We start from the raw sequence: 17,195 nt of genomic DNA, 5'->3' as shown, positions 1-17,195 counted from the left end.
TAAAAGCCACTTCACTTTGAGGCTACTCGGTATCAAGTGAGTCTGAGATACCATGCTGGCCTAACTATCCGATATATTTGGATACAGTTCGAGGAGCAAATACGGGTCAAAGTGGAATTAAAACGTTTGCCTGTGAANGATAACATCGAAACAGGAGCAATTAAACATGGCTCCAAGTTACCATCATCAATGATTTGGTTTTGTAGAGCGTGTTGGTGTCAGACTGCTCAGGATTCATAGTTTTATTTTACGCTGGCAAGCAAACGTAACCAGACCCGGAAGTCACTCCAGCCACTGGCAGTGTTGGTTGGTAGAATAAACGGTACTTGAAAGAATTGTCGCAAAAACAAATGCTGACTGAACAGAGCAAATCTGCGCTTAAGTAAACACAACTGAACAGGCATTCAAACACAAGCAGCAACAATAATTTTCAGGAACTGGTCACCGACGGACCAGGTAGGTCTCCTTGTTGATTTCAGAGAACGATAGAAACTGTCTCACTCGTATTAGGATGGATGTATTGTACTAAAACAAACCTGGTTGACAGAAATCAAATAGTTTTCACCACACTGGGTTATCCCGCATGATAGAAGATTTGTTAGTTTTCAGTCATTTTGGGCTTGTTGGTAACGTAAGAAGATTTGCGCATATTTCAATGAAGATTTCGTAATGTAAGTACCGCCACTTCATCCTTATTGAAGATCATCTGCAGTGCACATTCGAGGAATTTTCAATCTCTTGGTTAGTAGTTGAAAACGGAACCTTTCGAACACGAACGGTCAGTTAGGAGTTTGTAAATTCGAATCCCCCGGAGAGGTTCATGAGTTGCGCGCGGTTAAGGAGTACAACTAAGGATGAAACAACGGAGCAGTGCTCCTCAGTTTGGAACTTTCGATGTTTGTCTCCTATTCACTCTGAGCAAGCATGAAAGACCCTATAATACAGCCTAACCAAAACCCAGAGAGAGGCGGTAAGAAATTCGGAGGCGAATCTGCTAGGAGATTCCATCTTAATTCTCGAGCTAACTCAAGGTCTAGACTAAAGCGATAACTCGAATTTCAACATTTAAACTGTCACTGGAACATTAAAATGGTGTATATCGTCATTCCTGAACAGTTAAACCATCCACCTGGCCGTATATTTTGGGCAATATCCAGTGAGACACTCCAAACACAGTCACTTTTTGCGCCCCAAAAAGCCTGTTTGCCTAAATTCGGGACTTTTTCGGACTTCGAGATGACTGCACCGCAACGAAAATTTCCTGCCAAAGAAGCTCCAAAAGTAGTATTGTATTGCAAAAACAGCCGCTGAACTTTCAAGGAGCAACTGCCACACAGATTAGTATGAAGTTCGAATTTGGAAGAAATTCCGCCCGTAGCTGGACAACAGTAAGTGACGTTGGAAAATGTAGTATGGTTTTGGCCCGATGTGATTTAGTCCTCTTGGTCCCACTTACCGAAGAAAACTAACGGGTGACAAGTGTACCTAACAAAAGGACTGACGGGATCTCCTGGGAGAAAAGTGTACCACATCTGATTATTCTATCTAGATCAAGCAGATAAGCAATAACCAGTCGGCAGACTGCTAAGAGTCTTCAAAAAGACGACAACACGTGCTATACAAAGATATACAGATATACAGTATAAAAATCCGAATGATGAAGATGTGCTTCAACGGACACCTCGAAAACCGTAACATACCTGCACTGCTATCGGGTCCAAAGTACATTGCGGAGTCACTCGATGAATGTATACCTTGCCATTGATAGACGGTTGAGATGAAGACGCTTGAATTCCCGGAGCTCCAACCACAATATCATCAATTCCATCCCCATTCACATCACCCAAATTCGCCAAAGAATAGCCAAAGAAACTCTGACCTTCTGGGCCTTCCATTGAACTCACAACTTCTTGTTCGACAAGTCCTGGTTTCGGACACAAGATGTAGACCCGTCCGGTGTTTGGGCCTTTCACCGGATGGTAATTGAAGGGAGCGCCCACGACAATAGCATAATCAACTCTGATGTCTTGGCCGCTCAGTGGGACCCGGATTGTTTCCAAAGTTTGTCCGAATCCGGAGAAGTCCAACGTATCATTGGTCCTTAGCCTGATTCGAAAAGCTACTTCACTAGCTCTGAAACCAGTATGCCGATAAGCTGTAATGGTGGGCCATGGTTGGCTAGAAGGGGAACTGACAAGTGCAAGATTTTCCCTGGTCCACCATTCCGGTATCTCTTGATTGTCTACCGTGGTTGTTTTGTTCGCATTGGGTCGGGAATTTGGTGATTCTGCTGGTATCCTGTTACCCTGTGTCGGCGTCCAAACAACCTGAGTACCAAAACGTAGCTCTCCTGATCGAAGTATATCCACATTTGATAGGTCATTTGAAGGGGCTCCTTGAAAGCGCAATAAGACATTGTCAATCACCTGCGCTTCACCATGGGGCTGGGTAAACGGTAGACCGACGATCATTTTTGTATTGGATAAACGGTTGTTTCCACCGGAGGCCACCTCAAGTAAGTCCACTGAAAAGCCCCCACCGCAAGGAGTTGAATGGTTAAACGAACTGCAAAACCGAAAAAATTCATCGAATTCGCCGTTGGCCAGGGAAGCCCACCCCCCATCTTGACGTAGCCTAACACGACATCCACCCCCCGGATGCTTCCTATCATGCCGCCACAACGGATCACAATAGACAAGTACAGCAGTGTTTCGAGTGGATTTTAACTCCAGACTGACTATACTGAAACCAAGTAATCCTGCTTTGCCATTGGACGTCGACACTCTACTCACTTCAATTGGATAACAACTATCTAGCTTGAAGCCAACAGGACTGTTTTCCTGAGCGGATATTTGACAACCAACAACGGCAACTGCACTCTTGGCCAGCGAATTTGCATGCACTTTTAAATTTGGTATTGATCCACCAAAAACAATCCATGCAACAGAGCCATGTTTATTATCTGATGCCTCCCGGAAACTGGTAACGCTTGTCCACTGAAAACCGGAAGCAGTTTCATCTCGAATCGCCTGATTGACGGTGTTGGTTAGCTTGTGTTCAAAGGTTGGATCAAAATAATGCCGAAAAGGCGTGGAGTTTGATGATACGTCATGCTTAGGATACCAGAGTGCGCTGACATAGCTTGAGGTACATAAAGAAAACACAGTCCAAAAGTGGAAATACCAAGACATAGAGGCTCACACGCAAGGTACTGAGTGAAGGTTCTTTTCGCACCTGTTTGAAACGTTTGTGGTATGTGCTGCACGTGCCTTATTTGACCAATGAGTGCACGAACACAGTCATCCAATCCATTTCGAGTCTCGCAGGCCATAACAGCCAATCACTGAGCATCTGGGCGACCGATTTGCTGTTTCTGACACCACACCGCTGCCATCCTGGTGAATACGACATTAAACTAAGTTAATTTACCGATTTCCCCCTTTAAAAATGTCAACACCTAAACACTATCCTAGTTCGCCGTTTCAATGAAGGAGAAAATGCGTTGATGTTCCTACCTTTCCAATAAAGCCACAGAAAACTGCGCTAAGCAATGCTGTGCAAGTTATCTTCTCCGATTCGTTCACGGCCCTTGTGGAGGATATGTAACTGATTGTTTAGATACCATGACAAGCTTTATAACCGAAAAGAGCATATCCTTGGTTCAGTTCTGATTGGGACCATCTAGATGGCGTGGCACATGATTGGTCACACAGTACAGACTAAAAATCTGATTTTGTGTCGGTATGGTAAAATTGGAAGTGCCGTACAGACTGGGAATTGTGAAAAAAAATTCCATAGCTCTTATGGGGAGCTGAAAACAAGGATTTGACATTTAGTTCGAATGAGCTTTAACAGAACGAATGGAAATATGGGATTTTCCATGCCAAGTAAAATGTAAAGGAATCACTGCATGAAATACCGTGAAGTAAACGGTAGCCCCATTAATACGGTGTGGTCAGTTACTGATTCCAATTCATCCAGAACTGATTTGCACGTTATTTACAGATACAGTTTCTTGTTTCCGAAATTAGTGTAGATTTTTCGCATATTGGGTGTTATAGACATAATTGATGCAGGGGATTAACTAGATGTGGCCGAAACCACTGTAGCTGTTAGAATTTGTGGACAGCACTTTTGAAACCTTCAGAAACACCGAAGCCAAGTATGACCAATCGTCACCCACTCTGTGAGTCCTAGTCACAGTGGTGTTAGATCAAGAGCTGAGCCTATCTAAGCTTTACGGCAAAGGAAATTTCTCTTTTAGGATCTTAGGAAGTCACTGTGCGAATTCTATCAGTTTTGATTTACTCAGGTTAGGTTCAACCACCAACTCGCTACGGGGTCTGAAACTCTGTCCACTTTGGAGCTATGATCCCATCATGAATTCTGAGAAAATGCCTCTGACCTACCTTATTAGACTAAGTTCAGCAGCGATTAATAATTCATGAACGCGAGGAGTCCATTTCAGTTTTTTTTTATTTATCGGAGGAAGAAAACTGCCCACGACTTCCACGATGCGTCAGTTGTAGGGAAAGAAAAATACAGCTATTCTTGCCGGCAGCTGCGGTATATTTATAAGATAACTTAACCGAAGCCCGGTCAGTACCACAGACAAGTGTGAAGTCTTGCGTGAAATGGATTCAGACAGTCAGACAAACCCGCAGATATTACCAAAGAATGCAGTCAAGCGTTTCATGAAGTAAGGAGAAGAGCCGAGAAAGTTTGATTAGAATCACTGTTTATTCTTTTATTACAAATCCTACAGAAGTCCATGTCCCGTCTAATAAGATTAGTGTTAGATATGTAAAACTTCCTATAAGTTACGCCCGCAGTATTCATACAATTATTGCATTAATTCATACACCAATAACAGAACAACATCACCGATGAACATAGGTACAGAACTATGTGAACCCCGGTCATTCATAGACAATCTTGGCCACATTGTGGCTTCACGAATGCTAATCAGTCTGTTGTGATGGTCACAGATTGATCGCAACCACATGAAGAATTTACCACGGTGTAAACAAAAGGATGACACCGAGCCGTCACTTGAAGAGCTTTTGTGACAAGGTCGAACGCGACCGAAAAATGGGTTAAGTGTGTAAACTGGATGACAATGGTATTACAAAAAGAAAATACGGCGTTAAAAACCGCAAGTGAAATAGCTGTAAACTGTGAGCATCACAGCACTAGCCTGCTTAGTTGACTTCACTGCCCTACCTCAATTTAGGATTTATTAAGAAACTCTTCCAAAAGCTATTCCCGTAGGAACAGCAAAAGCGGTAGTAGACTGTCCAGATTTTTAAGTAACCTTATAAGTAGTCATGAAATAACATAGGCTACGTTTCTGTATGTGTCTTACTATACGTGAGCTAAGCCACCCGTGACGACCTAATCGGCAATTCAAGGGGAAACAGACTGGCCTCAAGGGTTCACGTTGTCTCCTATGTCCTTAAATGCCTCGTCCAAAGCTACTATACTGCAACGTAAAAGACAGACATAGGCTTAGCGAACGGAATCAGGAGTTATCAGAAGGCGGGATTAAGAAACTACCCCCAGACATCTACAAATGTAATGTGTGTGGTGCAGCATACTGTCGCGACCGAAAGTACTATATTGTTAGAACCTAACAACGCCAATGGAACTGATGCTGCCAGTGCTTGTTTTAATGTGCTATTTGTATAGTGTTCGCTGTAGTTTGCTGATCATGATGGTTATAAATCAGGTAGAAAAGGGTCCGTCAAGATGCACAGTCTTCATAGGTCTGAGCTCTGCCATCAGTATCCTATTACACAAGACGGAAATTGCCAAACAAATTTAATTAATGAAGGTAAGCAAAAAATTGTAAATTTTCTGTTCAGAACACACAAGTTGCTCTCGCACCCTGACGTCTCCATTTTAAGGATTGATTATTTGTCTCACTTGTATTTGATTATGGAGGAAAGGGTAAAATATGATACAGTCCGTTTCAAAAGAACATACTGGATTCGGATAAATTGATGTGATGACAGCTAAACTTCCTATGACTACTTCAGCATCATTTTTGCATCCGTCATTCATTTTCAGTTCAAAAACTGTGGGACATATTCTTAGCATTCGGTCATCACCCGTTGAACCAGTAATTTGTTTTTTCTCGCTAAATGGTATCAAAAATGGAGATCTACCCCTGATCAATGATTCATTACCTGAGCTGAAAATCAGTCACTGTCAGTTGGGCTTGCCGAATGGTAATTCAGAAATCGACCATTGGTCTTACTTCAGTACGGCTTCTTCGGCCTACTTCACGAACCCTGTCAATTTATCCCTTCTGTTGGTGTTCACTCATCTGAACCTTGCGGGTCATTGGCAAAATGCTATTTTCCCCGTAGTGGATAGGCGATCTCCCACGTAAATATTGCAACTTGTGCACGTGATCCAATTTGAATGGAGCTTAAATGGCAGTAACCAAGCCATTATTACACTAGACACCAGGGACCTACGAATCATTTCGGCTGAGTTACGCTTTGTTCAACTTTCTCTCCATTAGCACGGCTTCACTTCTTCGGAACCAGGCGCCTCCCTAAGAAAAGTCATTTCACCGTAATAATTGTTGAAATAATGATTCCAGGTGAGACACTCAGGCTGTCCATAGCAGTATAAAACATAGGGCTGCGCATACCTGCTTAGCCCATAGAATGGCGAAACCGGTTGTGGGATGTCACAGAGTTGCCGGCAACCTTGGAAGTAGTTTCCCGTCAAAAGAAGTTAGAATGCTTTTGTTCTCCACTAGAATTTTTCCAAATTAAGCAATAATCAGGCGGTATCGACATAGGCGTATCTTGTGATGCGAACCACTACAGTCTATGCGCAAACTGATCATCATCATCATCATTATCATCATCATGATCATCATCATCATCATCATCATCATCATCATCATCATCGACAACATGACGTCAGTGTTCAACACCGATGCTTCACTGCCATACAACCATGATTTATTTGAAAGCCTTGTTGTAAAGAAAGGAGTGAAGGGACTTAGTGCCAGTTTACCACAATCATTCTGAGGTGCCTACACCTCTAGACATTCACTCAGTCGATCTGGATAGAAACTGACAACAAGAACGCCTTTGATATCCGTTGGCAGCCATATCTTGTAGTGTCTCCAACCAGGCACAGAGAGGATCACGCGGTCCCCATCCTGGAAAGCGAGTAGAACCGACAGCACCCAAGCGTTTCGTGATCCCCTTCATACTCTGCCACGCCAAGGCTTGGCCACCTCTCTGTTTACGCCACTCTGAATTGGGCATAGAAAACAGCACTCGCTTCGACAAACGATGGTTCGGCATATGTAACACATGTCCCAACCAACGCAGCTTCTGATGCTGGACACATTCTTCAATGGAAGTACCCGTTGAACAACCGAAAGCGAGCTTTCTAACCGCCTCATTACAGATTCGCCGACCCCAACCCACACGAGCTATGGTTCTGAGACAACCATTGTCGAACATCTGAAGACAGTTCCGCTACTTGAATAGGCCGAGTCTCACATCCATACGATTTAATTGAAATAGAATTAAGGTTTCCGAAGCTTTTTTCGGCAAGTCGAATGCATCACGGCTTTGGTGGTCAATCTGTCTGTTTGTTCTGCCATCGGATGACGTAGACTTTCTATCGACCAAATAGGTCCGGATGGCAGTAAAGTTTTTTGGCACCCTGCGTGACTCGCATCTTTGACGCAAGTAAATACCTAAACAAACGTGTTCGAACAAGGACGCCGGTGAATGCGGCCCTAGAGAAGAACAAAACAAATAAGCCAAAACATGCAGTAGAGAGAACTCCGTTGCGCCCGGTGAACATGACGGAACTTGCATTTGTTATTGTGTGGGCTTTCCAAACCCAATGGCAGTTTTCTGCATATGGGGCTGGAGGAATGAGGTTAAAACACTGATTGAAAGTTTCTTTTCCACTTTTCTGAGTTGGTTGTATCAGGCACAGAGATCAGTGTAATTCAAACATTGTCCCCAGTTGCTGATCTACGAGATTAGCCTAAAAAAATTCCTGTCGAAACATGGATCATATTTTCCATAAATTTATTGTACTCTGCACGGGGCTACGAAGTCCAATGGTAGCTTAAGTGGGTTCCCATACAGGTGGGATTTAATATCCAAAAATAATCATGAGGAAATAGGTTTAGGTGCTTGTGCATCTGTCCACAGATACACAAACATCTCATCTTCACTTACACTGTGCCACAGATTTTCGTTTCTAATTTCTAGTGTGGATCTGAGCTTGAGAAATGCTTGTGAACAGCTGCTAACCGTTGCGGCTCGCTGTGTTGACTCACATGTATTGCTTCTAAACTGGTACTCTCACTACTGCTATCTCCGAATTTCCTTCATTATTTTTTCTTACATGAAATGAAACTCCTTTAGTACGATGGGTTTCACTGAATGACTTCCATATCCTCGTGGTCAAAGAACAGCCAACTACTCTGTGTCGTATCAGATGTACATTGACTTCTGGGAGAGTGCATTCACACTGCTTTCCAAAAAGAAATCTAGGGGGGTGTTAGTCATTCTAACTGGATTCACAGTAAACGGTCGTAGTAGTAACAAGCTTGCGAGGATTTTACGAGAATTAGGATGAGTTATTATTGAGCATGAGATACATGTGCTAAAACTCAGCGTTTTACTCTCAATATGAGCAGAATTTTGAGTCTATAGTGTCTCGGAGATGCTGATCTAATGTTGTATAGATCAGTGTAATTGTCCGAAGTTCGCTGTCCATGGCCGGTTCGCTGATTCACCGATGTCATCAGACAGTCGGTCCATCAGAGTTGACCGCGTTCGAAATATTCCAAGTCGGATCGATGCAGACGTTTACCACGGGAACCGAGGAAATGAGTCATCAAACCTGTGTAGTAATGAATAAACAGTTTCTGGGTATTTTAGCTAACAAAATAGCTTCTTAGGCGGGAAATTCATGTATATTTAGTAAATTAGACCGTGGTTTTGTGCTATGTACAAAACCTTCAGTCACAAATTTAGTGGGTTGAGTTTCATAATGTCGCATTATTCCGTGGTGTATCATGCCCGAGCAGCATACTGCTACTCGGATGCATCATGAACTGCGTTATTCTGTGCTACATTCGACCTCTGACTGAGTCTACATCTAGCTTTTCACGTTGTGTCCAGTATCATACTGGGGTCCTTTTGAATAGGTTAGTCGATTACCTTAGGGAAACAACCACTAAGGAAAGAATACCCCAGAGACACCGTGTGTATCCGTCACTTCAGCGCGTTGTATTCCAACACGTTTTTTGAAAAAAACGAAGACGAGTCCAATGCGAGTGGTTTCCCGGTGAGTCATCAACTGGCGTAGCTGAACACCCAAATCGGCACGTCCGTGTCTAACGTTTTAATAGCCACGGGTATGGAGAGATAGGGCGTTATAGGTAGGAGAAGTCTCACCCAATCTACCAACTACGGTTGGCTGGAGAATTTAGTCCATAGACAAGACTGTTATCCACCGGTACATCCAGTGACAAGTGACAGAACAGAGTAGTACCCTTATTGTCGTTTAGGATAGTTTTAATGATTATGTGTACGAACGGTTACCCGCTCGATTAAACCCTTAAAAATAATAGACATTTGTTCTCTGTATCCAGCCCGTTCTGCAGAATAGGGGAGACTGTGTTAGACGGTCTCTGTTGTCCGTCATGTGGGGGTTTGTTCTGAACGCTACAGTTTACGCTACATTTCGGGGTGGGTCCGAAGGAAGCGTCGTCCAGCCGTTCATGCATTTTTATCATTTGCTTCGGTGAAGGAATGTTTAAGTAGCTTTGAAAGTAGACCTAGTGAGACGCAAATCTTACTTTTGATAACCTCATTCTCCCCAACTTAAACTTAAATGCTAGAGATATGGTCCGAACGTTATAAATGATGCATTTCCGTAGTGTCTATCATCCTATGGTGGTTGATTTTTGGTCGCACTGGCACTTTTGCAGAGTGGGTTACCATCATTCCATTAGCAGCATCAGCTGCCAACTTTACCTGTCATTCTTTCAATCAGCGAGCACGACGTACCTTCGATCATCACAAATTGGCCTATGAAAATAGCATCCTTATGAGTAGTACACTCCTTCAGCAGCTTTAGCCGTCTTTCAAGTGTTGCTCATAATGGAGGTAGCCAGAGCGATAATGGGATGTGTTTTCATTAACTCTGCCATTGGCTAACAGAGTTGATGACATTACGAAATAAAGCAACAATCAGCTCTACGCTTATGTTCAAAACCACAATCATGCCATTTCCCTCAGAATACGAACAACATAGTTAGTCCCAACTGTCTTGTTCACATTCCGTAGGCATAGTGGTCTCGTACGAAATCTGATTAGGTAAGGCAACAAAAAATAGCGCCTAAGTCAGAAAATATACCAATCATGAGAGCCAAAATGCCTAAATAGAATTGCATTTCTTCGCAACGAATTAATATCCATGACTTCGTTCTCTTGTTAAAATTCCAGGATATCTGCTCGCACTTGTTACGGGAGCATGAACTATTCAAACAGGAAACATTGGGAAGAACTCCGCTCAAATATACGCACCTGCACCTCTCTATCAACTAATTTTATTCATCTGTGATCATTCTTTCCCGTGGCTATATAGGATAGCTCACGAATTTCTCCAGTAACAACCGGAACCATTTGTTACCGGAAATTTGAGCTGTTAGACATTCGTTGGTCACTGGAGACAGACCCTGTCGTGCGCAGCACACAAACTGAATAATTTTCATTAAGTAATGAAGGTCACGGTTCCAGCGACGCCTCAGTGTCAGTCATCGTTTTTGAAGATGCATCTCTAGCCTGTGCATAGCAACCAAGAGCAACGAATCGTCTGAGGAGAATGATTCAACAGAACCACCCATATGTTTGCTGGATTCCCGGAAACCATTTATGTATCTCCTTGGTGGTAGTGCTGGGTAAGTCAGCTAATCCAGTGGGTTGTCAGTCGGGCTGTAGTACATGACTTTATTCAAGTGAAGATGATGAGAAGGGCGACTTTCAATTACGTGGCTTTTTCTAAGTTTGTGGTATGATAGTTTAGGCGAAAACAGCTCCTAATCTCTGAGTAGAAGTGGCTAGATGTCATCGTCACCATCATCAACATCAACAGCAAAACGTCAGTGTTGAACAATTATGCTTTGCGACAGCAAAAACGTAATTTATTGGAAATCCTTACTGTAATGACAAGAACAGAAGGTACTTAGTGTTAGCCTCAAGATAGTTTGGCACAGCTCAGTGGTGTAAACTTACTGACCAAAAGGTTCGTGTTTCCAACCTAACCCCAGCATCTCCACCACTCCTGCCCAGGTTCGGACAACCTTACTTTACCTCAAACCTCATGTTGATTTGGATGGCATGGCAGATATGTACCGAATGGGTGTTTCAAATGAAAAATGACTACATCATTACTATGCTGAAATATCACGTTACTTACCCTATCATACTCACGGCCGATTGCAAATCACTAATTTGTGCCATGTGAATCACCCTAACAGACGCTTTAATGGCATTCACAATTTTCGAAAAGCCAACTTACTGTAAACAGTCAAATGTATTTATGCTCTTAGTGGTGTAAATCACGGTCCGTTAGCAAAATATATTTTTAAAAATATGAAAACGAATTAGAAACATTTTCGAATTAGAAGTATAACCAGCACAAAGACCTGCGTTATCAAAACGAGCTACAGAAAAGAAACTTACCGAGGGCCCCAATTTGAAATGACTTCAATGACTAACAAATGCAAATACATATTATGAACTTACGCGAAGGTGTAAAAGCGTAATACCATAGAATTCCTTGTCCTGATTGTGGCGTTTTGGTATTATTATGCAGAGCATTCTTGGGGTCATTCCATACATCAGTCCCAAAAACCACTCGTGTTCGATCCTACATAATCTCTTTCGCTGAACCGAGAGCGCGTGAAGGCTCAACAGACATAGGTTAGTGAGCACTGCTCAACTCATCGTTCATACTTTACGTCCAAGATGACAGGACCTACCTGGGTCAGGATTATGATCCTGAAAATTCCGCCGTCCAAATGTCTCCCTAAAATTTCCATTGGACATGCTTATAAGGTCTACGGTGCTGTATAAGTGAAGCAGATGAGGTAAGAAGCTCCCAAATAGAATTGGAAAACTTAGACTTTCGGAATCTGACAATTTCACGGACCACAGAGCGAAACTCAAATAATACTAGATAGCCTCGTAGAGTTCACAACTCCAAAATTCACTTCATCTGCTGGTAAATCAAGGTAAATCAAGGTAAATCAAGGTTATATTGGTCTAAAAAGCACTTTGCTTTACAATGACCAAAGGATATTGGTGTGTGTGTGTATGTATACAGATAAACGGAATGATATAACATATATGTTCTATTGTTTGTAGTCTGCACCTCAAATGTTGATGAGGGAAGTTGGGTAAGGTCTTATGTATTCGTCAAGCGAATGTTTGAAAGTCTCGAGGTTACCACAATCCACAACAGATGTTGGTAGTTTGTTTCACGTGAGGGATACGCGGACTGAAAAAAGTAGCGCCGACAGTTAATGCGGGAACATGGAATGTCAACGGCCAATGGATTCCGTCGGGTCTGTCGGGCCAAATTAACTGTGAACAAATGTTTTAAAGGGTGATTAGGGGTGTTTATTATCTTGAACATCAGGATGAGGTCTCCTCGTATACGCCGATAAGTTAAATCAAACAAATCGAGTTTACGTAGCCTTTCACTGTAGGGAACGTTTCGGAGGCCAATGACCAGCTTGGTCGCGCGGTGGTAGATACGCTCTAGCAGTTGTGTATCCTTTTACAGCCATGGAGACCAGGCTTGGATCGCGTATTCCATTGTCGGCCGGAGATATGTGTTCATGATAATAGGGAGAATTTCAGGCGTAAAACGATAAAATATTCTCCCAAGCATCCCGAGCACTGCCGAGGTCTTGCGATATACTGATAGACAGTGTTTACTCGGCTTCAGGTTGCTAGAAATCCAGACGCCGAGGTCTTTTTCCTCAGCCACCCATTCCAGTTCATTGGATCCCAGTTTGTATGGGAAGTGGTAGCTCTTCCCCAGATTTATGAGTTTGCATTTCTGGAAATTCAGCGGCAGCCGGTTTTGGATGGACCATTCGTCGATTCTTTGCAGATCTTGCTGTAGCGCATCACAATCAGCCTTTCCATGAATTTCAGACCAGATTTTTATGTCATCAGCAAAAAGTACGGTTTTGCACTGCAGAAGTTTCGGCAGGTCATTCATGTATACCAGGAACAAAATTGGACCAAGAACCGAACCCTGAGGGACACCACTTGTGGCGGCAATTTTATCGGAAAACGCTCCATCGACACGAACTTGGACCGAACGGTCACTCAAATAGTCTTTCAGCCAGCTCAACAGATTTCCCGTCACGCCATACATTTCAAGTTTCCGAAGAACAGCAGTTTGATGAATGCTACAGGGACGTGAAAAATTACTAATAAAAAACACTTCACAGAAAGACGAAAAGCAGTTGGAAGTTACAGGATTTGCCTTCTGAAGATGACAAGGACAAAGACCAGTCAGAATGAAAATAAAAAGTTTATTTCTCCACTTTCTCACTTTACTTGGTGTTTTACGTGTGACCCAACTGAATCGCTAGTTCACGATAGTCTTCTACGACTAAACGCACTACACGAATCCACCCTTATCCAAGGCCATGATAACTCTATGAACACAGAAGAGGCTGCAGGATGTCTGAACAGGTTCAGTTCTGATGAAAATTTTTCCCATGTCCGACGTCAATTCGTATCTGTGAGATCCTGTCAAAAAACGGATTTACCTGTCATTCTTCAGCCTTAGTAGTCCACTGGACGATATTGTGGGCATTCCGCTGTTAAAGTTTGACTGGTGTTTAACCACAAATATGGCTAAAGATGGTTCTTCGCAATATCATCCCCTCAGCAAATTGAACGCATCTCACAACAATCCGATGGAGGAGAGTAAATAATGAGAATGATGGAAAAATGTCCACCAAACAGAAGAACAGCATCGTTTATAGAGGGGTCACCCTTATTGTCCATGGATCATCATGTGGTTTTGAGGATACCTAGAAGTGAGCTTTAGAGTAACCAAAATTATGAAGTGCCACTTATCAAGTCTTCTGTACATCTCTTGATCGGCTGTAGCTATCCGCAAATTGATCACCATAACATTTTGACTACTTGAGCTTCATTGAGTAGCCAAGACCATTAGAATGTCCTGAGTGAGAAACTAGCTGCTCGTGGTGGCCACAATCCCGGGAATGTAATTCCGCAAAATTACTTCGTGGTTAAAAAGGAAGCCTTCATTACTTCATCCGCCTTCATCACTTGCCTTCAGGGACACATCCGTGAGAAATCCGTTCTGAGTAGCTTCCCTCTCCTCCTAGTTCTAATCGTCTTCGTAGAGTCCAGTGGTTCCTCAAGCGGTCGTTTTATACTTGTAACCGTTAAACCATTTCGTTCTGTTTATGTGATAATCAGCTTCCCTCAGTTCCTTTTTAGAAGGTTAACCGGACGTTTCTGAACTTTCATATTGTCATGTTGTTCTACGGGAACAAATCAATTATAAAGTGCTTATCAAGTCGATCTTGCGGTGATATGAGTAGGACGCATACAGATTGGTTACACAGAAGGGTATGTTGGAATTTCTTCAGGTTCCTTCAGTAAACACCTCAACACTTGAATCCTCTTTAGATTTTAGCCAGAGATTAGCAAGCCTGTGGGACAACTCTCCGAAAGATTGCCTTGACACATTACAACCAGCTTCCAGAACCGCGTAGTTGTGAGCTGGCGCGAGACCTCTTAAACAACTTTCAGATTACTCATGGGGCCTACGACCTGCTTTGCCCCTCTTATGGCTCATCACAAACGAGAGACTCAGATGTGTCCCCTGTGAAAACCAAGTTGATATGCACTTGAGAGTATTTGTTGAAATCTGTTCAGTCTACTTCAAGAAGGACACAAGGTTGACAGGAAATGGGGGTATGTACCTTGCTGATGAATTCCAAGAAGGGCAAAACCGACTGTGAGCTGTCGAAAAGTTTTCACCAAACCTGTGAGTTTCTTTCACGAAAATACACTGCGATACCTCAAATATCGTATCAACTAAAGTATGAGACTGAATAATATCGTAACTGAGAGATTCAGCTGAGTCTTAGGTGAAAAAATGATGTACAAACGAGAGTATTTATCGAAAAATCTCAAACCACCTCCACAAGCAACTGACGTTATTTAGAACAATAATTTTAGCTTCCATGGAAGCCAAGAATTCAGCACTTCGAAGTGTTTAGAAAGGATTAGTACAGGTACTGAAGCACGCATGGTTAACTAGCTGGGTGCCTTCGCACATATATCGGGTTTATTCAACCCGAATTCCGCCTTTTATCAGGGCATTTCATTTGAATTTGAACTTGAAAGGTATCTTTAAAACTCTTGTTCCCTCTTGTAAAGATGTTTGAATGTAGTAAAGTTATGTTGAACAGTCACCTATAAAACAGACTGGATTCTCAAAGCTTAGGTACGCCTGGCTCGTTTTCACATCTTGGATCAATGGACATAACTGGTGATGGTCCTGAGAAACGAGGCTTATCGTTTATGGTGAGCAAAGTCCTGAGAAATTCACTCCATTTTAGCGCAATACATTCATTTGCGAACCAAGTTGGTTTTGCAAAGACTCACCTGGAATCCAGCTGAACCTCTCGTTTGTGATGTTCCACTCCGATTTCTCTATTATTTCGGCTTTCACCCAAAGCAAGCACTTCAAATTCAAGACAGTGATAACTGACCCTATACGTTGATTTGCGTGGATTTCATCTTCTACTTATATCCAAATAGCTTGTAACCTCGCAACACAACTGTCCCTTTTTTGTGAGATTTCGTCCTATAAGTAAAGCCAATCTATGCTGAAAAGCTGAAAAGCATAGATTGGCTTCAATTACAGGACGAAATCCCACAAAAATCCCAAATCTCCTCACACTACCAACAGCTGTCCCTAATAATGCCGCGTGCTTGTTCGCCTTAGTCAATTAGATAAGAAGGTCGTTTTCCAGCATATGACTTTACCTCCGTACTGACGAAATTCGCCCACTTTTCCGAAGCCATTAGGGATGCTAAAGTGCGCGCATATTTCAACTGTCTTGTTCTTCTCGACTATTTAGTCGCTTATCAAGCCAATACTCTTCACAGTTGAGGAGTTAAATGAGTCTTGTAGAGCAGCAAACATTCACCTGGGAAAAAGCAGTCCCTTTTTAAAAATAAGCATAGTCGTTCTTATGTCATCTAGTTTTTGTGGCTTCGGAAAGTTAAGCAAATATGTTGGAAAGTGGTCATCTTTCGGAGAAGCTACTGCCTCAACTATTCGAGCAGCTCGAAAAGCCACATGGCCCCATTGGAAAGGATGTCGTTATACGGAGGTTGTCATATAGATGCAATACTTAAAAAATATGTAATCGAGATTCACTTTAGGGCAGAATAAACTCCTACCTTTATTCTCTGGTGGAAAACCGAAATAATTGGAAAAGTAGAGTGGCTTTGTAGGATTGTGTTTCTAGCTCATCTCGCTTCCAGGTGACGCATCCGTCATTTTCTTGAAAACACTTCAAATAGGGCTGTAATACTCATCTTGTTTTTAAAAGAACTCAATTCATTATCAGTTCTTGTTAGGTCAAACTCACAAAGTAACAGTCGGTTGACGTAGGCGGTTCTGTGTCCTCAGTTCCTGGATGGGGACCCCGAGACGGTCCACATAAATGCTTAGAGACATTATCAGACATGGTCCAGTCGCGCCCTCAATGGCGCTCATGCATCGAAGCTATTGCCTTCAATGCATAGCTCCCTTCCCGATCCCCCCACTCAACAGCCCACTGACATTGCTGGCTTTATGCACCAGTTTATCAGCTCCCGCCTGCAATGCGCAGCTGCCTACCCCCCCCCCCCAAATTGTCGGTGAACGAAACTGCGGCAGCTACAACCACTGTACGACGAGTACGCGGTTTTTACAGCTGACAATGATGATGATGATGAATGCTTTTTCTTCCGAACGGTAGAGGGCATTATAGTAACTTTGCTACCGTTCAGTAGTAGTTGAGTTACGTCAACAGATCGTGGGTTCAGGAACACGCCTATGTTAATGCATTCTGA

At 42.8% G+C, this 17,195-nt stretch overlaps 2 protein-coding genes across 2 annotated transcripts in view; one reads left to right on the top strand and one right to left on the bottom strand.

The window, feature by feature from the left end:
• Window positions 1-3,191, bottom strand: part of T265_02959 (hypothetical protein) — a gene marked incomplete at both ends in the record, with an annotated part of 30,812 nt that extends 27,621 nt beyond the window's left edge. Inside the window, one exon of the mRNA XM_009167338.1 lies at window positions 1,701-3,191. Coding sequence (XP_009165602.1) covers window positions 1,701-3,191 — 1,491 coding nt within the window. The remainder of the gene's footprint in view (window positions 1-1,700) is intronic.
• Window positions 1-17,195, top strand: part of T265_02957 (hypothetical protein) — a gene marked incomplete at both ends in the record, with an annotated part of 34,690 nt that overhangs the window by 3,682 nt on the left and 13,813 nt on the right. The window lies entirely within an intron of this gene.

This window comes from Opisthorchis viverrini (genome assembly GCF_000715545.1).
Source record: "Opisthorchis viverrini unplaced genomic scaffold opera_v5_39, whole genome shotgun sequence".
Classification (NCBI taxonomy): domain Eukaryota; kingdom Metazoa; phylum Platyhelminthes; class Trematoda; order Opisthorchiida; family Opisthorchiidae; genus Opisthorchis; species Opisthorchis viverrini.
Note: the sequence above shows the minus strand (reverse complement) of the source record. Positions and strands in the feature narration are given on the sequence as shown.